Source organism: Pecten maximus, chromosome 10 (genome assembly GCF_902652985.1).
Source record: "Pecten maximus chromosome 10, xPecMax1.1, whole genome shotgun sequence".
In the NCBI taxonomy this organism is placed as follows: domain Eukaryota; kingdom Metazoa; phylum Mollusca; class Bivalvia; order Pectinida; family Pectinidae; genus Pecten; species Pecten maximus.
Window position 1 is genome coordinate 30,975,320 of NC_047024.1, and position 24,252 is coordinate 30,999,571.

Here is a 24,252-nt window from a genome sequence, read left to right on the forward strand (position 1 = left end):
ATTGCAGTACTCGCTATCCCACCCTAGGCCCTATATCTGTATCCTCACGCATTGCAGTACTCGCTATCCTACCCTAGACCCTATATCTGTTCCCCTGCGCATTGCACTACTCACTATCCCACTGTATACCCTATGTCTGTATCCTCACGTATTGCAGTACTCGCTATCCCACTGTATACCCTATATCTGTATCCTCACGCATTGCAGTACTCGCTATCCCACTGTATACCCTATATCTGTACCCTACAACATACCTTACCCATTCTAGATAGCACAATACAATGTTAACTATATTTTCATAATTCATATTTCATATTTTAATGACACAGCACTATTTCATATAAAATTCATTGTAGAATACTAGTTTAAACCTGAGCAATGGTACATGTATACATCTAGCAGACTTCCAACACTACTAAAATTGACATATCAGTACACCCAGCATGTGACCTAGAGAACTTGACAACTGCTTCCATTGATGGTGTCAAATTTATTTACAACCAGAAAAATTAGCATTCTAGATTAATGTTTAACCCTGGAGTTGATGGGTTGTAGATAAGGCCCAGTTTACAGTAAGGAGTGATTAGTTCGTGAGCCTCCTGCCATATACTGTCAGGGGGAGCCTCATACTATCAGGTCTATACATCTTACTGTTTTTATCTGTGTCTGTGTCAAAAACTGGTGCCTGAATTATATATATGGTATAATACTGAAAATGTCAAAATTTAATACTAGTTTTGATAAAATGTTTTTTCTTTGATAGATGTCATGTTGATAAAACATAAGTATCATTTTCTACATTTTTCCTGTTTAAATTGAGTATAATGCGCCATTTATATATTTTGACTCAATTGTTAACTGTATTTAACCCTCATTTTGTACTGAAAGGAGCTATAGATAATAACATGGGTGCCTTAATTTGGTTAACATTCCAGTGAGATTTTTTTAATGTAAAAAAAAAAGTTATTTACAGCCACCATCCAAGTTTTTACATCATGAAATTGTACTAGAATAGCATAACAATGGAGTCGTTCTATAAACCACCAGCAAATGAAATGTATACAGTGAACAGTAAACACTTGAAAAATATGTTGATTGTTTACTTAAGTGACAATTTACCTTCAGTTATGAATCAAGTTACTGCATCAGACTTATTAATCCTTTCGAGTTTTATTCAATTAGGATTTAATTCAAATGGAAATCAGATATGGTTTTAATGACAAAAGAATCCTTTTGAGAATATTAACAATAATCAATGTAATTCCATGTATTTAGGGATCATGATTAATTTTCAGGCTTTTATTTGATAGATCTATCCCCGGCAACCCAACTTAAACTGCTCCACCCCCACTCTGTCTAATGACTTGTATTTCACAGATATACTCCTAGGCTTTAAATGATCTAGCTGACTCCTCTCTACCAAGTTAAGAAGCTTCAATGAATCTAACAGACACTCACTCTATATAGACATCAAAAGATATAGTGAACCCCTTTATACACAGACTTCAATGGATCTTATCTACCCTCTCTATGCTTCAATGGATCTTGCCTACCCTCCCTACATAGTCTCCGTAGACTTCAATGGATATTATTTACCATCTCTACGCTTCAATGGATACTGCCTACCCTCCCTACATAGTCTCCATAGACTTCAATGGATCTTATCTACCATCTCTACGCTTCAATGGATCTTGTCTACCATCTCTGGGCTTGGATGGATCTTGTCTTCCTTCTCTAGGTTTCAATGGATCTTATCTACCCTCTCTAGGCCTCAATGGATCTTATCTACCCTCTCTACGCTTCAATAGATCTTGCCCACCCTTCCTACATAGGCTCCATAGACTTCAATGGCTCTTGTCTACCCTCACTCTGCTCCAATGGATCTTGCCTTGCCCCCACTAGACTTCAATGGCTCTTGTCTACCCTCACTCTGCTCCAATGGATCTTGCCCTCCCTCACTAGGCTCCAATGGATCTCTATATATATCCATATACCCACCCCTCTCTATATAACTCCCAGTTCTAGTCGTAAATTGCACTTGATCAGCTCTATCTACTCTAATAAACAGCTAGGCACTTCAATCTTGAATCTATTTTAGCCACATCACTCAGAAAAAACTCCCTAAGTTTTAAGCTCATTCCTTCTAAAGTGGCCTAAATCTTCTATAATCTCACTGCTATGACAAACTGAACCACAACTCAACCAAAGACTACTGTCGAGAATTTGCACTAATATACAATCAAATCTGAAGAAACTGCAACTATGGTATGAAAAATCATCAATTTTATTGATGAGACGGGTGCAGACAATCTAACTTACCCCTCCAGATTGACGGTGACGGTGGCATTGCCCTCGCCATGGTCATTCTTGGCAGTGACCTTGTACTGCCCACTGTCTTTAGCCGTGAAACTCTACAATTAGAAATTACAACATGAATTATAACTGGTTTTAAAGGTCAAATGACGCAAGAAATGTGTGAAAGGTAACCTTTGAACCTCAGTAATACAAATCATCAGAAATATCTTTCATGTCTAGTATGGTTGAACTTCATGACCTCAAAATCAGTGGGGTCATGAAAAAAACTCTCCAAGTATTCAAGGTAACCAAGTATATTTATATGTTTACTGTTGGAACTGAATTTTTACTTCAAGTTAAGTAGAATGTTTTAATTATCAGAATTTGAGATAAAAATGTTTGACTGTACCTGAATCATAGCTATCTTATGTCACCTATCAACATCAATTACAGTTGTAATATTTTGTTAAATTCCATTAAAGGTAAGTCCAGGTAGCCTTTATCCTTAAGTCTTCATGTCACAATAAAGTAACACATACATGTACCATGAAGCCTTAAATCATCTTAATGAGAGAAATATATATATTTCAATTGATATTTGGCATATCCTTACATAGGGACCCAAAACCATCATATGCTTGGGCTAAACACAAAGTTTAAAAATGTACACTTTATGTATTTTATAACAATTGCGAAACAAGTTACGGTATATCAATTTATATAAATCACGCTTGTTGGCCGGGATAGGAAAACCCATGTGGTTGGGCAGGTGACCAAATACCTTTTCAGGTCTGGTCAGGGAATCGAGGTCCAGCCTTCTAGGTGAAAGGTAAGCATGCATACTACTGTGCCGCCCAACCACCCAATACAGAGTTAGACAATATTTTAAATTAATAGACCAGTATAACTTATCACTTTAGAATCCAATTTCAAATTTTAGGGGTGATTAGTGTTTGAAATTGAGTAGTTAGTGCAGCAATCATTTCCCAATTTTGTATCAGATGGTTTTAATATATAGTTCAATGGAGTGTAGTGATATCACATAACACCTCCAATACCAATCTAAGGGCCATGTGTTAAATGTCAGGTGAAAATGTTACAAGTTTTTTTTAACAAATTACTGATGTTATCATCTTGGTATCTTTAGGTTCAGAGCTTATTTATGCACTTATGTAACATGAACTGCAAATCGAAGGCATCGACTACCAAAATAAATAAACTAACTTGGCCTCTTAATCTCGATTCGAGGATGAACACGGGGATATTTTATCATTGAATTACCAAAAATACTACATGTGTAACCAACTTTAACACCATATCAGTAGTACAATCATAAATATTCAAAACGTTATAATTTTACCACATAATCATCTGGAATGGTTTGTGCTTCAATGATAAATATAAGCAGTATCTTCCTGTAACTTAAACTTGAGCCAAAATGCCTCCCAAAATATCTCAAAAAACCCATCACATACCCATAAATATTATGTGTTTCTTGCAGAATAATCATTTCAACTCAATTTACCATCACTAAAAACACAGTAATATATCTCACTTAAAGTTCTGCCCTTAATGTAAATGTCTTCCTCATTTCAAACATTTTCTGAAGCAGGAATCCTAACTATTTACAAAGAAATGTGGTTATGTACTTAAAGGAGAGTGACACTGCTAAGTGAAAATTGTTTTACATCAACAGTCCAATCACAAACCTGTCTAAACTGACAGCTAAATAATCAACCTGTCTAAACTGACAGTCAATTTACAAACCTGTGTAAACTGACACTATCAGGCTACAAACCTGTCTGAACTGACAATCAAACTACAAACCTGTCCTAACTGAGTCAGACTACAAAACTTCCTAAACTGGTACTGTCAGTCTACAAACCTTTCTTAAAACTGACATTCAAATAACCAGCCTGTCTAAACTGACATTCAAATAACCAGCCTGTCTAAACTGACATTCAAATAACCAGCCTGTCTAAACTGACACTGTCAAATAACCAGCCTGTCTAAACTGACACTGTTAAATAACCAACCTGTCTAAACTGACACTGTCAAATAACCAACCTGTCTAAACTGACATTGTAAGAGTACAAACCTGTCTAAACTGACACTGTAAGAGTACAAACCTGTCTAAACTAAAATAGTCTAAAAACAAAAGCGTTTAAATTGACTGTCAAACTACCCACATGTCTTAATTAGTGTCAGACTAAAAACCTGTCTAAACTGACAAACCTGTCTAAACTGACACTGTAAGATTACAAACCTGTCTTAACTGCACTCTCAGACTACAAACCTGTCTAAACTGCTGTACATCAACTCACAAAAATGACACAGTTCAATCACTTTTAAAACAATAATTACCATGACATCCAAGAACAGCTGATGCTCATCTCCTTTGTTGTCTGTCCTCATTTTGTAGCGGAAGTTTGGTGTAATGATCCTGCTATCCTTGAACCAGGTGACGACAGGTTTAGGGTTAGCCGTACACTTACACTCAATCACAAGGTTTTTGTTTTCCTGGTTCACCACTGGTTTGTCAGAGAACGTAGGTGGCGTACCTGCTGGTTTGGGCTTGGCCCCACCTGTACAAACAATAATGAGGAGTATTACATTTTTACTTCTGGTAAAAAATTCAATAACTTACTCATTAGCAAGCAATTAAGTTCATATAGAACCTACACAGATTTCTTAATATTGCTTCATGCCAAAGTTACATTACATGGAATAAATAGGTGGTTTTTTTTTTAAGGATTCAAATTGGCTTTTATCCCCCAGCAAATTTGGGGAGACGCCAGAATTGGGGACCCTTGGTTCACCCCACTTCCATCGTGGAACCTCTCACAGGAGGTCTTTTACACTTCTTTCACTTCTTCATTTTCGTTTTATCATATTTGCTCATCTGTCTTCCATCATTCACTCTTCAAGATTTAGGATATTTAACTAGAACTGTACTATACTGGACACTGGAGGTTGAGGGTGATACAGTAAAGATTTAGGATATTTAACTAGAGCTGTACAATACTGACACTGGAATTTGAGGGTGATACAGTAAAGATTTAGGATATTTAACTAGAGCTGTACAGTACTGACACTGGAATTTGAGGGGTGATACAGTAAAGATTTAGAATATTTAACTAGAGCTGTACAATACTGACCTGGAATTTGAGGGTGATACAGTAAAGATTTAGGATATTTAACTAGAGTTGTACAATACTGACCTGGAATTTGAGGGTGATACAGTAAAGATTTAGGATATTTAACTAGAGCTGTACAGTACTGACCTGGAATTTGAGGGTGATACAGTAAAGATTTAGGATATTTAACTAGAGCTGTACAATACTGACCTGGAATTTGGGGGTGATACAGTAAAGATTTAGGATATTTAACTAGAGTTGTACAATACTGACGCTGGAATTTGAGGGTGATACAGTAAAGATTTAGGATATTTATAATTAACTAGACCTGTAATATACTGGCCCTGGAAGTTGAGGATATTACAGTTAAGATTTAGGATATCTAACTAGAGCTGTAAAATACTGACACTGGAATTTGAGGGTGATACAGTAAAGATTTAGGATATTTAACTAGAGCTGTACAATACTGACCCTGGAATTTGGGGGTGATACAGTAAAGATTTAGGAAATTTAACTAGAGCTGTACAGTACTGACACTGGAATTTGAGGGGTGATACAGTAAAGATTTAGGAAATTTAACTAGAGCTGTACAGTACTGACCTGGAAGTTGAGGGTGATACAGTAAAGATTTAGGATATTTAACTAGAGCTGTACAATACTGACACTGGAATTTGAGGGTGATACAGTAAAGATTTAGGATATTTAACTAGAGCTGTACAATACTGACCCTGGAATTTGGGGGTGATACAGTAAAGATTTAGGATATTTAACTAGAGCTGTACAATACTGACCTGGAATTTGAGGGTGATACAATGAAGATTTAGGATATTTAACTAAAGCTGTACATACTGACCTGGAATTTGGGGGTGATACAGTAAAGATTTAGGATATTAAATTAGAGCTGTAATATACTGACCTGGAATTTGGGGGTGATGCAGTAAAGATTTATGATATCTAACTAGAGCTGTGCAATACTGACCCTGGAATTTGAGGGTGATACAGTAAAGATTTAGGATATTTAACTAGAGCTGTACAATACTGACACTGGAATTTGAGGATGATACAGTAAAGATTTAGGATATTTAACTAGAGTTGTACAATACTGACGCTGGAATTTGAGGGTGATATTTAACTAGAGTTGTACAATACTGACCCTGGAAGTTGAGGGTGATGTTTGCATTTGATTCACCAAGGTCATTGGCTGCAGTACACTTGTAGGAACCTCCATCTTCTGTCTGAGGATCCTGTAAAAACAAGAACATAAATAATTAATATATCCCATCATGGTGAAGAAGAGAATTTGGCAAATTTCAGAAACTCCAATGTTAAACAAAGATCAGAGTGACTTACTTTTTCATCACACACTGCCTCACTTCGGTGAACATATGCCCCAAGTATAGAGTTCATGTGACAAGAAGTGAAGGATATTTGTGTTACCCAAGGTACTGTGATAAATTATGACAATTACCCAAGGTATTGTGATAAATTATGACAATTAACCAAGGTATTGTGATAAATTATGACAATTACCCAAGGTACTGTGATAATTAAATTATGACAATTACCCAAGGTACTGTGATAATTAAATTATGACAATTAACCAAGGTATTGTGATACATTATGACAATTACCCAAGGTATTGTGATACATTATGACAATTACCCGGGGGTATTGTGATAAATTATGACAATTAACCAAGGTATTGTGATAATTAAATTATGACAATTAACCAAGGTATTGTGATACATTACGACAATTACCCGAGGGTATTGTGATACATTATGACAATTACCCAAGGTATTGTGATAATTAAATTATGACAATTAACCAAGGTATTGTGATACATTATGACAATTACCCAAGGTATTGTGATACATTATGACAATTACCCGGGGGTATTGTGATAAATTATGACAATTAACCAAGGTATTATGAACAATATGACAATTACCCGGGGTAATGTGATACATTATGACAATTACCCGGGGGTATTGTGATACATTATGACAATTACCCAAGGTATTGTGATACATTATGACAATTACCCGGGGAAATTGTGATAAATTATGACAATTAACCAAGGTATTATGAACAATATGACAATTACCCGGGGTAATGTGATAAATTATGACAATTACCCAAGGTATTGTGATACATTATGACAATTACCCGGGGGTATTGTGATAAATTATGACAATTAACCAAGGTATTATGAACAATATGACAATTACCCGGGGTAATGTGATAAATTATGACAATTACCCAAGGTATTGTGATACATTATGACAATTACCCGGGGTTATTGTGATACATTATGACAATTACCCGGGGGTATTGTGATACATTATGACAATTACCCGGGGGTATTATTATACATTATGACAATTATCCCGGGGGTATTATTATACATTATGACAATTATCCCGGGGGTAATGTGATACATTATGACAATTACCCGGGGTATTATGAACAATATGACAATTACCCCGGGGATATTGTTGGTATTGTAAATCATCAGGATACTATGTATATGTTGTTTCACTTGATACACAGAACTACAGGAACAAAGCCAAGCCTTTAGTGTAGCTACTGATAACTCCCCAGGGAAATACAGAGAATAATGAACCTAATTAAGAAAGCGTCCCAATCCTCTACCTTAACTAACTTTAATACCGACACAGAAGAGAAACATCTGTAGCAGTTTAAGTAGGTTTGATAATCTAAACATAACTTACTGCTCTGTACCTTGGTAGTGAAGGCATTAGACTTAAGATTATATCTCCAAGTAATCTAATGTTCATTTTGGTAATATTGAATTATGTATACATGTATGTATTAAATTGCATTGTTTATCTGTGAGTTTTAAGACCAAAATACAATTAACATTCTATATTACATGAAATCAGGTATTGTTTCTATCTATTAGAATTCAGAACAATAAGCCGCCTGAGCCTTAACATCAGGAGCATTTACATTCACCTGAACTGTAAACACAAACTTTAACTAGCAGTAGTGGTAAGCAGTGGGTATAATTATGAATTATCAATTCTAATTGTAACGGGAATCTTACAATTATAATGAAGCCTTTCCCATTATATATAAAACAAGACAATTTGGCAGATTACGGTCCTCAGCGGCTGTGAAATTATACACCAACAATGCACAGATGATGAATTTGTGGAGAAACTAATTTTACACACTAAACCTTTGACAGACCAACCCTATTCAATACTTCAGTAATTGTGTTTGGTGGTATAAATGTGAATGACTTCAGGAATAACACTGATTAAGTAGGTGATATCAGAAGTTCAATGTAAGTGACACCCATGCCTGAAGTAAGAATTTCTAGTGATAACAAGTTTAAAGGCTCAAACAAATTTATTCCTTGAAGTAGGCCAAAGGTCGAAATGTTGGTCAAACTGACCTACTATAGAAACATGACACACTGCCTCACCTAGGTGCCCCAAGTATTAAGTATTGACTAGTAGTGCTGGAGATAAAGCCTGAACAAACATTTTCTTTAATGTAGGTCAAAAAACAATATCTAGGTCAGTCACCTACATATGTAGGTCAGAGTGACCTACTTTTGGAACATGACACACACACCCTCATCTATTTCCGATGTATAAAGTTCCAGTGACATGTAGTGCAAGAGATAAAACCCAGACAATATAAACTGGGGAAACACACAAGGACACAATGTAAAACTTTTAGACTCCTCCCCCTCCCTCTGGTGGGGGACTAATAACAACAGGTTTGGTCCATATTTCAAGAACATGATAGGTGCCATCACTGACATGATTACGCTTGTTCAATACAGACAATACTAATTTGTGTGAGGACTGAATAGGTTGGGTGATATACCAACAGGTGTTCCTCTACATGTTTGGAAAGGAACCAAAGCAGGTGTTCTCTATAAGGAAGTACCACCTACACCTCTAACACTAAATCAAATTAACCTATAGCAAGACAAGCACTTCACACAGGATACAGCAGTGTTAATCAATAGTGACCCCTCTTCCTTAGCCACCTCATCACAGCACTGGTGAACTTACAGGAATGGAACAAGCTGACAGGAAAGGAGCAAGCTGACAAGTAGGGACCAAGCTGAAAGGTAGGGACCAAGCTGACAGGTAGGGACCATGCTGAAAGGTAGGGACCAAGCTGACAGGTAGGGACCAAGCTGACAGGGAGGGACTAAGCTGACAGGGAGGGACCATGCTGACAGGTAGGGACCAAGCTGACAGGTAGGGACCAAGCTGACAGGGAGGGACAGAGCTGACAGGTAGGGACCGAGCTGGCAGGGAGGGACCAAGCTGACAGGGAGGGACCAAGCTGACAGGGAGGGACCAAGCTGACAGGGAGGGACCAAGCTGACAAGTAGGGACCAAGCTGACAAGTAGGGACCAAGCTGACAGGTAGGGACCATGCTGACAGGTAGGGACCAAGCTGACAGGGAGGGACCGAGCTGACAGGGAGGGACTAAGCTGACAGAAAGGGTTGGGAGCCGACAGGTAGGGACCAAGCTGACAGGGAGGGACAGAGCTGACAGGTAGGGACCGAGCTGGCAGGGAGGGACCAAGCTGACAGGGAGGGACCAAGCTGACAGGTAGGGACCAAGCTGACAGGTAGGGACCGAGCTGGCAGGGAGGGACCAAGCTGACAGGTAGGGACCAAGCTGACAGGTAGGGACCAAGCTGACAGGTAGGGACCGAGCTGGCAGAAAGGGACTGAGCTGACAGGTAGGGACCAAGCTGACAGGGAGGGACCAAGCTGACAGGAAGGGTTGGGAGCTGACAGGTAGGGACCAAGCTGACAGGGAGGGTTGGGAGCCGACAGATAGGGACCAAGCTGACAGGTAAGGACCAAGCTGACAGGGAGGGACCAAGCTGACAGGAAGGAGTATGCACAGAAAGAATACCCAGGAGAGCACAAAATAATCTCTTCCCCTCACCCCTCTCGTCTACACACAGAACTCAAAACCTTTTACCCCTCTTCCACTCACAAATTTCCACCCACTTTTTACCCCTCTCTTGCCTCCACTCACATGTCCGTGTCCGCCTCCAACCAAACACCTCTCCTTCATTCACAGATCCCCCCCCCCCCCCCCCCCACCCCCCCCTTTCTCATTGATCGTAGCCTACACAACCTCCGCCCACTCTCCCTGATGACTTGATAAATAACTAACTTATGTTATATCCTCTGCTATACCACATCACACAGGTAATTTGTGATTCTGTATAATAAATTACAGGTCCTCCATCTGATCTATCATTATAAATTACTCACCCATCAATTGACATGGCAGATACCACATCAGTACCCTAGCAACACTCGACATGGCTTACACATACATATGTGTATATATATACATATCACACCAGTCAACATATCTCTTAATACATCTTCCACCTTTTCCTCTAAATCTCCATATGTAGAGATATTTCAACATGGCTAACATTGTCCCTTCATCATATCAGTCAACAATTCTGAATACATCTTCCAACATTTTTCTAAAAATCTCTCAGACAATGACATCTATGTGAAATATGAGGTGTGTGGTTCAAGCCCTCCTCAGTATTTCTCAGGGTGTGCAAATCATAGATAAGCTCAAATTGTGCTGAATCATAAGATGGCACATGTAAAGGGCCAAATGCATACTGTTCAGTGAGGTTGCCACCAGCTACTACAAGGAAACCAAGGCCCCCAACTCAAAATAACTCTGATTTTTCATGGCATATACATCTCATCTATACATGTACCCATGTACATCTTATTTTTACATGTATCCACGTACATGTACATATCATCTATACATGTATCCATGTACATGTACATATCATCTATACAGGTCTCCATGTACATGTACTTCTCATCTATACAGGTATCCATGTACATGTACATATCATCTATACAGGTCTCCATGTACATGTACATATCATCTATACATGTATCCATGTACATGTACATATCATCTATACATGTATCCATGTACATGTACTTCTCATCTATACAGGTGTCCATGTACATATCATCTATACAGGTCTCCATGTACATGTACTTCTCATCAATACATGTATCCATGTAATCTCAACTATACAGGTATCCATGTACATGTACACCTCATCTTTACAGGTGTCCATGTATATCTCATCTTTACAGGCGTCCATGTACATCTCATCTTTACAGGTGTCCATGTACATCTCATCTTTACATCTCATCTTTACAGGTGTCCATGTACATCTCATCTTTACAGGTGTCCATGTACATCTCATCTTTACAGGTGTCCATGTATATCTCATCTTTACAGGTGTCCATGTACATCTCATCTTTACAGGTGTCCATGTACATCTCATCTTTACAGGTGTCCATGTACATCTCATCTTTACAGGTGTCCATGTATATCTCATCTTTACAGGTGTCCATGTACATCTCATCTTTACAGGTAGTCATGTACATGTATATCTATTCAATATCTCTACTTGGTTTTCTCAGTACAGCTGATAACATTTATGTGTGCCAACTCCTGACCAGAAATTCATCACAACACTTCCTGTTGCCATGACAATGTCTTCAGTGCAATTTCTCCAGTGAGAAAAGATTCTTTCAAAGTGTTTAACACAATCAAAACCCAGTGTTTGAGTGATGTGGTATTCTATACCCCTGCTGTTTCTAAGACTGCTAATATTTGGAAATTTGTCAAATTCCTCTTTCCAAATTTAACTCTTTGTGTTATTTTAAGCTATTGAGACAACTCTGTGTTAACATTCAATATTTAACGAACATGTTTTGTAACTTCCTGTCAAAATCTTCACGATTCATTCTTTAGCCAGAGTAAACTGTGTGTCTACATATAATCATTCATTACTGTCTTTTTAAGCTGATTTCAGAAAAAGTTACAAACCTTTTTGTCAGTATCCCTGTTCTATACATTTATGTATGTACTATAGTAAAACTGATTCCAATGCATATCTTTTCAGCAACAACAATTATGTCCATTGCCCAGCATCTGTCTTATATTTTCTGATACATCCTCATTATTTTAGCAATCAAATCTGATAGGTTTGCACCTCCAATGAAGAAGAGTTACGATTTGTTCATAATGTTTTCCTGACTTGGGAGTTAAAACTAACTAAACATTTAATTTTGAACTTAACTATCAATTTCAACTAGTAACTATTTTAGTGCATAAACGCAAATATTGATTTTTTTTCTCAAAGAGAATATTCCTTTTAATTTTTAATTTCTGCTGGTAACGGTGATAAAAACATTTTGATTGGTAAGTTTTACAGATGTTGTTGATACAATGTTTATCTCTCTGTCCGTCTCCCTGTCTGTCCATCAGTCTGTTGGTCGTTCATCTATTTAAGTCTGTTTTTGTCTGTCTGTTTTTGTCTATCTCTCTGTCCGTCTCTCTACCTGTCCATCAGTCTGTTGGCCATCCATCTATCTAAGTCTGTTTTTGTCTGTCTGGATTTGCCATTTTTGAATTGCAGATGTCTGATTGTCCTGGTGGGTTGGATACTGTGTGGTCTAGTAAACAGCTCGTTCAGTTGTTCTGACAATTGGCAGGAATACCTCAGCTGTAAATTCCTAAAATAATATCAAATTGTCTGGAAAACAAACCTACATAAAACAGCTGTGATAATGTAATAGCACACAGTAGCAGCCCCTCCAGGGTGTTCAAGTGCTCCAAAACCATTCAATATTATTCTATTTGAGAGAAATACGGTTAAACAATGTACAAGTACATGAATAATTAGAAAGAAAACAGTGGTGTAGCTTGTGGCTGGTAGGATTGTAAGGGAATCATGTTGGAGCGATAGTGCTGGATTCTGATCAGTCTGAGTTGAAACAGTGACAAGTTCACCCAGATTATCAAGTTTAAGGTGACAGTTAAAGGTTACATACAACTACGGAAACTAAAAAAAAACATTAGGATGAAATTTTTTGAAAGTTTAGAATTCCTTTTTCTGATATATATTGCCCATTTATTGGATGAAAAGTTGATAGAAAAACATCTGTGGATGTACATCTTTCCGAAAGCTCTACAGGTTCCAATGGTGATAGGTATTTCCACTGTATTAAAGTCACAGCTCAGAAATCTCACTCAATAACATCCAGAAAAGCCAACAGGATGTCATGAAAGGAAATAACTTGATTTTTTATATGATTTTGTCTTCAGTAATCTTCAGACAGGTAATCTTAGAATTTCTGGTCTAATTATGTCTCTTGTCACAAGTCAGGTATTCTTTGGTTTCATTTTGTCAGTGATCTTTGGATCATTGGTCTCAATTTGTCTCCTGTCACGAGGATTTCTGGTTTTATTATTACTGATATAATGTGTCCAGTCATAACGAACAGAACAAACTATTGATTGATAAATACCATATATTTGTATACTACAATGGCTAACATTAACACTATGTACTCTATCAAAAGGGAGTCTATAATGACTTCTTTAAAAACCCTGAATAGCCTCACAACAGTTAAAGTAACTAAGTTTATCAAAACAATTCTTGTTAACAAAACTTGCATTGGTGATTTATTAGTTTGAAATACATAAGAACTCATTTCTGTGGTAGTGATGTGGCTTTAAATAAAATCAAAAATGAAATGCCACATTTGAAATATGTATTATTTTAGTTATTTTGCTGCAATTCTTACTAGTTGAATTACAGATATGTGATATCAAAACTTTAAGAGCTATGTAATATTTTCATTTAATTAAAAATCATATCAATTCTATTCTAACCATAAAACATCACATCAATTTTTTTGTACCTGACATATCACTTAAAATTTTCTCAAGTGAAGCATCAGAGATTAAAATTAATTTGTTGGAACCAGAATGGCGACATTTAATAGACTGGCAGCAACAATTAAGATAATGAAGGTATTTTGAAATAACATCTTCATCACATTTAATTGAATAATATCATCATGAAAGAGTCGTATTACAAAACCCTTATGTAAATTACACAAGGCATGCCACATACACATGAGAATTCTATCTATAGCACAAACCAGCAATGACTGACTGATTGACGGACAAATGTATATAGAGCATATATAGTCCAATCTGGTCTTAACTGTACTGTATATAAATCTATAGTCCACTCTGTTCTTAACTGTACTGTATATAGAGCTATAGTTCAATCTGGTCTTAACTGAAATGGATATAAATCTATAGTCCAATCTGGTCTTAACTGTACTGTATATAGAGCTATAGTCCAATCTGGTCTTAACTGTACTGTATATAGAGCTATAGTCCAATCTGGTCTTAACTGTACTGTATATAGAGCTATAGTTCAATCTGGTCTTAACTGTACTGTATATAGAGCTATAGTCCAATCTGGTCTTAACTGTACTGTATATAAATCTATAGTCTAATCTGGTTTAATTGACAGTACGTCTGGATTATAAGTAGTTCAGGTCATAACTGACATCATACACCACCTAAATCTATGTCAAATTAAAGTGATGCCATGCTCTCAAAGTTACAACGTTGGCCTACTAAACTTGTAAATGGTTTAACAATAAAACACCTGTGGCGGTTTGTTTCTTAGGAAGCTGAGAAACTGACTATTCTCTACTGCCGTGGTTGTGTCCTTGGGTAAGACACTTACCCTAATTGCTCTAGGTGGCATGTAACAGGGCTTCCTCTATGTTGTTCAATGAGGTAGCCACCAGCTACTACAAAAAGACCTGCCCATCTCAAAATGACTGTGGCTATTCACTGGGCGATAAACCCAACAAACATACATACATAAAGTATACCTATCTCTCAGGAAATTATACAATGTATACAAAGTCAATGATGATATTGGTTCATCACAACAAAATAGTAGCTTGTTCCAATTCGATATGAAAATCTTGAAAGTCTATTAAAATTTTGGGGATTGAAAATCAAAAGCTCATCTCAAAAAGTGTCAAAACTTCAAATAGATCTTCATCATAATTTGATGAACTTTAATGCCAATTCACATTTTTTAAACATGAAGTGCCTATAAACAAGACATGAAATAGCACGGAACTTTTATATTTCCATGGAAACAAGAGTGTAGCTCTCTTGAATATTGAGTGTGTTATTAAATATAATTAGGTGATAACCGGTTTAACATCATAACAACAATGAGGTCAAACACTTGTTGCTATGGTAATGCTCTGAACAAGTTTACCATATTCCAAATCTAGGCCGAAGTCATTTCCCCAACTATTATACCAGAAAAGCAAGTAAGATATTAACCAATCACTTACTGTAGAAGGTCAAGTAGAATCACCCAAACATAAAAAACATTGTATTTATAATAATACATTGTATTTATAATAATATATATATTGTATTTATGATAATACGTTGTATTTATAATAATATATTGTATTCATAATGAAAAGCTGAAAACTAAGTTGGTGCAGGCCTAGGAATTCTGAAACTTTGATTTACCCCTTATTCATTTTCTCTTTTCTGAAATAGCAGATATTTGAATCCTCCAGAGCTAGGGTATGATGTATCTGCCTGATAGCCAAGGTAGTATATGTATATGAAATTCCTCATGTAATTAAAACTCCCGCTAACTTTGATGATCTGTGAAAAAAACCTAAAGAAGAATTTCTTTCTGCATTACTGCCTTGCCCCTTACATCAGAACAATGTCTTTATAACCGTACAGACAGTGTGTAATGCTGATTAAGTCTGTATAAAGATTGTGGGTGGTGCAGAAATTCATCACAATTACAACCTCACAACATTACATACCTATTTATATCTCAATTTTCCCTGTAAATGTTTTAACTCAACTACTGCAAATTCATCAAAAATTTATTTTTTGCTAATTTGCAACAGATGGTAAATTAAACACATGTATACATCCATGCATGTTCTAACTGAACATTGGTAATTATAATTGTCTACACTGCCTGTCAATCAACAGGGCGTTTCCCCTCCACAAGTTTGAAATAGATGCAGGTTACGTAATTTTCTGAACAGAACATAAGTGTTTCCTCTCCCCCAAGAGTTTTGGAATGACTGCCGATGAACATTCCCACAAAAACCAAATTTGAAAGTGATAGTTTTGCACTGGATACGACAGTGATGACCTAGGCTCAGTAGAAATAATACCCAGACATCTGCAGCTTCTAAACTGGAAAATTATCTCAACTCATAAACTGCTGGATCTCATGTGATGTGTGTATGCGAGTGTTTACAATAGTAGATTATCTCTCACTCTTTAACAGGTGGAATTACAGTAAAAACTACACCGGAACTCATCAATCCCCTCTTAGAATGTCTTGTAATTTTCATAAATCTGTGAAATCTGTTATTCCACACATTGAAGAAAACATAAACTATGGATCTGACAAGACTTCAATCATTGTTTTTCTTTGGTAGTCATCATCTATGTAAAACCAGGCAGGAAATTTAGACATACCATACAGGAATTTTCACCAAGAATTTTCTTAATACCACATTTATCCAGCAACCGACCCACCTATATTTATTGTAATTACAAAATAAGTTATATCAACTTATATTAATCACCCTTGTTGGCCCAGCCAGAACTATTTGAGGGGTGTTATGGTGAGAGGCAGTTATGCCACCTCACCACCCTGTGCAAACTAACCACCCATCTTATTATAACCCCTCTGCAGACAATGAGTCGGATATTTTGGCACTTTGGGTTTATTGCAGGATAAATATGGTAATGAGGTACAATGTAACATTACCAGTTATTAACCCATGAAAACCTGCTACATTATTTCACTATTTTCTGGCCAAGCACTAAACCATAACAAGCAGACAGGGATAAAGACAAGAAAACTATAGAATCTTAAGGCTGTGACAGTTTGTTTGATGTGAATATATCAAATATATATCATAATGATCTTCAATGGTTAACATGGTGAGGCAGAAAAAAAACTTTTAAAAATTATATCTCATTAATAGCATAGGGCACAAATAGGGCACTAGCCTGATATCTTTGTAGTAGCTGGGGGCTACATCACTAAACAACATATGGGACATTTGTCACATGCCACCCAGATCAATTAGGGTAATTAAAAGTGTGTTGCCAAAGAACACAACCACAACATCACAGACCAGCCTGTTTCTCAGCTTCCCTAACAGCACAGACTAGTGTGTTTCTCAGCTTCCTGAGAAACACAAACTGTCACAGGTAGGGAGCACCAAACCAGGCACTTCAGATCTTCACCAGAGATTGTGTAGGCCAACACTCTAACCAACTGATCTATCAAAATCACTCTTGTTGAGGTACCCCCTACAAAAGTTGTAAGCATTCATATTTGTACATCTGAAAATTTATTTCCATAAAAAGTAGAAAAATAGCAACAATAAAAGCTCACCAATATCAAAAGACAGGACACTATTCTGCTATGTGAACTGCTTTTGAGATGCAGTCATGCACATTATAATTCACCATTCAACCAAATACAAATTATGTGTGCACATTATATTTTTATTTCTAACCATTTGTCTCTATGATAACAGTGAATAAGTATAACAAAATCTTGCCAATAGCAAAAAGCAGAAGTAAGGTAGATGCTTGATATTAGTTCAAAGTTTTGCAGAGATCAGTCCAAAAGTTGTATCAGAAAAGCTCCCTGGATGGAGGATCTATGCATGGATGCATTAGAGCTCAATTTAATATTTTTGGGTGAAGATAATAAAAGTTGCTAACTCCTTCATTGCATCATGATTTAAGATCGAGCTGGTAAGTATTTGTTAAGGTCAATGGTATAAGATACTTATCAAAATATATCTAAAGATTTATTAACCTCTGTGTTAATTCACCATTCACCCAAATACAAATTACATGTGCCACCATGTCATCTATATCACCAGCTTAATTACAAATTATCTTTGACATCTTAAAGATATACACACTACCTTACAGAGTATACTAGATTTTGCTTTGTGTTTCAAGTTATTTCTTTTTAATAAATTCAATTAGCTCTACTTTTTTTTGACATTTGTGGCAGTTTGTTTGGATAACAGTTTCAGACCGTTTCACTGGTGGCCTGGAACCTAATATTTAGGTTACTATAATGATGATAATTCAGTAACAATCAAATGACGCCATCTTACATTGACCTTTCAGGGTCAGGCTAATTCTCATACTTTTGTTAAAACATTTTTGATCTGGGCCAGCTACAGGTCATCGACATCCTGAACTATTTCCAGCAAGATTTATATCCAAATAATGAACAAGAGATCCCAGAGGGATCTTGGCGCCCATCATTGAATGTTCTTCATAGGTTCCATGTCAGATTGATCTTTTCCCTACTTTTCTCTTCTTCTAAGTCTTACTAATCTGTGTAAATTCAGAAGAAACCTCTAGTACTTTTCAAACAAGGGAAACCTATATAACATTTAAGATTTAGGCACCAAGGGGGGCCTATATATGGAATTTGAGAAAGATTCCTTCAGTACTTTCTGAGAAATAGCGATAACAAACTTCAATTGTCAAAATCCAAGATGGCTGCCTGTCGGCCATGTTGTTTTCCGATTGGTCTCAAAATGCAATATGCATAACTAGGCACCGAGGGGAACCTACATATGAAATTTCAAAAAGATCCCTTCAATACTATCTTAGAAATAGCGATAACAAACTTCAATTGTCAAAATCCAAGATGGCTACCTGTCGGCCATGTTGTTTTCCGATTGGTCTCAAAATGCAATATGCATAACTAGACACAGAGGGGAACCTACATATCAAATCCCTTCATCAGTTTCTTAGAAATAGTGATAACAAGTTTCAATTTTCGAAATCCAAGATGGCTGCCTGTCGGCGATGTTGTTTTCCGATTAGTCTCAAAATGCAATATGCATAACTAGACACCGAGGGGAACCTACATATGAAATTTCAGGAAGATCCCTTCATTAGTTTCTTAGAAATAGCGATAACAAACTTCAATTGTCAAAATCCAAGATGGCTGCCTGTCGGCCATGTTGTTTTCCGATTAGTCTCAAAATGCAATATGCATAACTAAGCATCAAGGGAAACCTATATATGAAATTTGAGAAAAATCCCTTCAGTACTTTCTATGAAATAGCGATAACAAACTTCAATTGTCAAAATCCAAGATGGCTGCCTGTCGGCCATGTTGTTTTTCCGATTAGTCTCAAAATGCATTATGCATAACTAAGCATCAAGGGGAACCTACATATGGAATTTGAGAAAGATCCCTTCAGTATTTTCTGAGAAATAGCGATAATAAACTTCAATTGTCAAAATCCAAGATGGCTGCCTGTCGGCCATGTTGTTTTCCGATTTGTCTCAAAATGCAATATGCATAACTAGGCACCAAGGGGAACCTATATTTAAAATTTGAGAAAGATCCCTTCAGTGCTTTCTGAGAATTAGCGATAACAAACTTCAATTGTCAAAATCCAAGATGGCTGCCTGTGGGCCATGTTGTTTTCCGATTGGTCTCAAAATGCAATATGCATAACTAGGCACCAAGAGGAACCTATATATGAAATTTGAGAAAGATCCCTTTAGTGCTTTCTGAGAATTAGCGATAACAAACTTCAATTGTCAAAATCCAAGATGGCTGCCTGTAGGCCATGTTGTTTTCTGATTGGTCTCAAAATGCAATATGCATCACTAGGCACCAAGGGGAACCTACATATGAAGTTTGAGAAAGATCCCTTCAGTACTTTCTGAGAAATAGCGATAACAAGAATTGTTTACGGACGGATGGACGGACGGACCACGGACCACGGACGCAGGGCGAATTGAATAGCCCACCATCTGATGATGGTGGGCTAAAAATCATAAATGGTACTGTGTAGTTGGTAATATTTGCAGTGAATTTAATTTCGCTATATTGGTGGTCACTAAATATAACACAAAACTTAATACCCAGCAGATACTGATATATGCAAACAAATGTATTGAAGTGTTTATTGCAGAATTTATAAGGCGTGGTTGAGCGAAATTTAATACCTGCGAAGTGAAATATAACTGGGACAACAGAGAAAATTTAGCCCCGCGAAATTTAACAGCTATGCAGTACAAAATCCTAGCTACATAGTCAAAATGATTTTGATAGAGAAATCAGTTGATGTTAAATCTCAACCATTCATATGGAAATACATGTAATCACATTAATACTGAAATGTATTCTGAAGTATCATTCAAGTTTCAAATGAAATTCATAACTTCGCTAGACTGAATTAATATTTAAAGAACACAATTAACAAATACATAAAAGTATTAAACTCCTCTGCTAAGTAAGAATAGGATAGAACAGGGCATTAAGGACACTGCCTTGAAAGCATGTCTATTTTGAAGTGGAACTGTTGCAGAAGCTAAAATCTATTTTGGATTTCATATCTGTGTTTAATTATGCTGCAAGGTGCAGTTTGTGATAACATACTTGTGTCTAGTACATGTACATCTACTTCAAATATTCCAACAAAATCAAAACAGGTGTTGAATATAAAATTCACCAACTTCTTGATGAACAAATAAAATAAAATTTTACCTGTCGTAAAACAATTTTGAAATAGATGTGCATAAATGCTTTCCAAGTGTTACACCTTATCAACTATTAACTACAGTTTAACCATACAATATAAAGCTCAAGAAAACTTTATACTCAGAAAGTAAGAAATATTTCCATTACCATCTCACAATTCTTTCCATGATGTCTATCAGGACACTAAATACCACGTCAATTTTCAGTACAAGACCAGGTCTAAGCTAGAGTCAGGCATAAGTCTGCTAGAGTTACTTCCCTTCCACTGAATACAAGGTCAGATGAAAGGCTGCTATATAATGTTACAAGCATTACACTCCTTTCACAGAATATGAGGTGAGGTGAAACACAAGGTCAGGTGTAACATAAGGTCGGGTGTTAGTAGGCTTACAAGCATTACACTCCTTTCACAGAATATGAGGTGAGGTGAAACACAAGGTCAGGTGTAACACAAGGTCGGGTGTTAGTAGGCTTGAGTTGTTTCCCTTGCAGTGAAACACTGTACCTAAAATTTGAAATTGCCCAATAAAGGACCTACACACCCCAACTTCATAGAACAGCCTATGATCTCAGCTTCACAAAGAAAACCACACACTTCAGATCCAAAGGCCAGAGGTTACATTGATATGATGATTTACCTACCAGAGGTTACATTGATATGATGATTTACCTACCAGAGGTTACATTGATATGATGATTTACCTACCAGAGGTTACATTGATATGATGATTTACCTAATCAGGTATTTTATTTTGTTGTTTTTGGGTTTATTGCCCCGTGAAGAGTCAGGGTCGTTTTAAGGTCTCCTTGTAGTAGTTGGTGACTACCTCACTGAACAACATACCGGAAGCCTGTCACATGCCATCCAGAGAAATAAGTGTCTTGCCCAAAGACACAACCAAGACAACATAGAGATTACGTGGGGAGGGCTCTGACCAACTGAGCTATCACAGCCCCTTACCTACTCAGGTATCACAGCCCCTTACCTACTCAGATATCGCAGCCCCTTACCTACTCAGGTATCACAGCCCCTTACCTACTCAGGTATCACAGCCCCTTACCTACTCATATATCACAGCCCCTTACCTACTCAGATATCACAGCCCCTTACCTACTCAAGTATCACAGCTTCTTAGATTTAAGAAAACCATGAATACAACATCCACAGATTCTGATTTACCTGTACCCAATCTAGCCAGGAAAGTTTGTATCAACAAAATTATCAAGTCAATGTTAAATAAGAAAAGAATATAATCATTCAAATTCCTGTAAAACAGTGCTATATAAGGAGTATAATGAACTGTTCTTACCTTAATCTGTAACATGGCTGTATAGCTGTCAGGGGCGCCTGCCATGGGTGTGAGGGTTATACTGTAGCGACCCCCAGCAGTGATCTCCTGGGTCTCACGGAACCAGCGAATCTTGGGAGTTGGCTTGGCCTCCAGGTTACATGTCATCACCAACATGGTCTTCTCCTGCTTGATAGATGGCTTCTGTAGAAAGTGGGGAGCCTTTCCTTCTGGGGCTCTGTGAACAGGTAGGATAACAGGCTTTATAGACAGGTAAGGGGATATAACGACAGGTAAAGGGAGACATATAGACAGGTAAGAGGTTATAACGACAGGTAAAGGGAGACATATAGACAGGTAAGGGGTTATATATAGACAGGTAAAGGGGACATATAGACAGGTAAGGGGTTATAACGACAGGTAAAGGGAGACATATAGACAGGTAAGGGGTTATATATAGACAGGTAAAGGGAGACATATAGACAGGTAAGGGGTTATAACGACAGGTAAAGGGAGACATATAGACAGGTTAGGGGTTATATAGACAGGTAAGGGGTTATATAGATAGGTAAAGGGAGACATATAGACAGGTAAGGGGTTATATATAGACAGGTAAAGGGAGACATATAGACAGGTAAGGGGTTATATAGACAGGTTAGGGGTTATATAGACAGGTACGGGGTTATATGGACAGGTAAAGGGAGACATAGACAGGTAAGGGGTAATATATATACAGGTAAAGGGAGACATATAGACAGGTAAGGGGGTTATATAGACAGGTAAGGGGTTATAACGACAGGTAAAGGGAGACATATAGACAGGTAAGGGGTTATATATAGACAGGTAAAGGGAGACATATAGACAGGTAAGGGGTTATAACGACAGGTAAAGGGAGACATATAGACAGGTAAGGGGTTATATATAGACAGGTAAAGGGAGACATATAGACAGGTAAGGGGTTATATATAGACAGGTAAAGGGAGACATATAGAAAGGTACGTAAGGGATTATATAGACAGGTAATTAAAGGGCACATATAGACAGGTAAGGGGTTATATAGACAGGTAAAGGGAGACATATAGACAGGTACGTAAGGGATTATATAGACAGGTAAAGGGCACATATAGACAGGTAAGGGGTTATATATAGACAGGTAAAGGGAGACATATAGACAGGTATGTAAGGGATTATATAGACAGGTAAAGGGGACACATAGACAGGTAAGGGGTTATATAGACAGGTAAGGGAGCTATATATAGACAGTAAGTCTTATTCATCTGATTAGCTTATATTTGTAAAGGTACAGGTGATTTTTGGCAATTAAGTTTATGAAGACTCAATGGCCTCATTACTGAAGTTTATATATATTGATGCCAAAATGGGCATTTTAATTATTTCCACAAAGGGAAACATTATTTTTCAAAATGAGTTTTAAGTATGTACCAAGACAAATTTCACCGATACAATGTCCACTTAGGTAATGTATTTATATACTATAGATATAATAAAATGGTACTTACGCTGCTTTCTTTCCTGTTATAAAAGAACAATTACCAAAGTTTTAATAAATGAAAAAAACTAAATTTGCATCAAATTTTTAGTATCTAAAGTGTGACTAAAATTTGAATGCAACCAAGATTGGCCCCACATGTATGGAATATTCAATTATGATGATATAAAATATGACACATTCTGTCTGAGCTCTCAATGACTTTGTTTTGAACTTGCATTGAATCACAATTAGATTCATGACCTAAAGTATCCTCATTTACTTACAGAAATGACACCTGCACTGTCTATTTGATAGATGACTTGTTAAACTCAAATACATATATTAGCTGCCTTTGAAAATTTATCTATTTTAAATGAAAATGAATTAGATTAAAAGTATCCCAGATATAAAGATATATTTCTTGAAACTTATTTTTTAATTTGCAGAGTGTGTCACTTCAGTAACAAAATAAGAATTGAAAAGAAATGTGAAGAAAACACGGATGATGTATAAAATACATCCACATTCTAAGGGAG

The 24,252-nt window shown here is 36.8% G+C and overlaps 1 protein-coding gene across 1 annotated transcript in view; it reads right to left on the reverse strand.

Annotated features, from left to right (window-relative positions):
* LOC117335538 (twitchin-like) overlaps nt 1-24,252 on the reverse strand; it is a 187,286-nt gene that overhangs the window by 109,784 nt on the left and 53,250 nt on the right. The window contains 5 exon segments of the mRNA XM_033895608.1: nt 2,320-2,411; nt 4,660-4,880; nt 6,586-6,676; nt 22,246-22,462; nt 23,745-23,757. Of these exon segments, the coding sequence (XP_033751499.1) occupies nt 2,320-2,411; nt 4,660-4,880; nt 6,586-6,676; nt 22,246-22,462; nt 23,745-23,757 (634 nt within the window).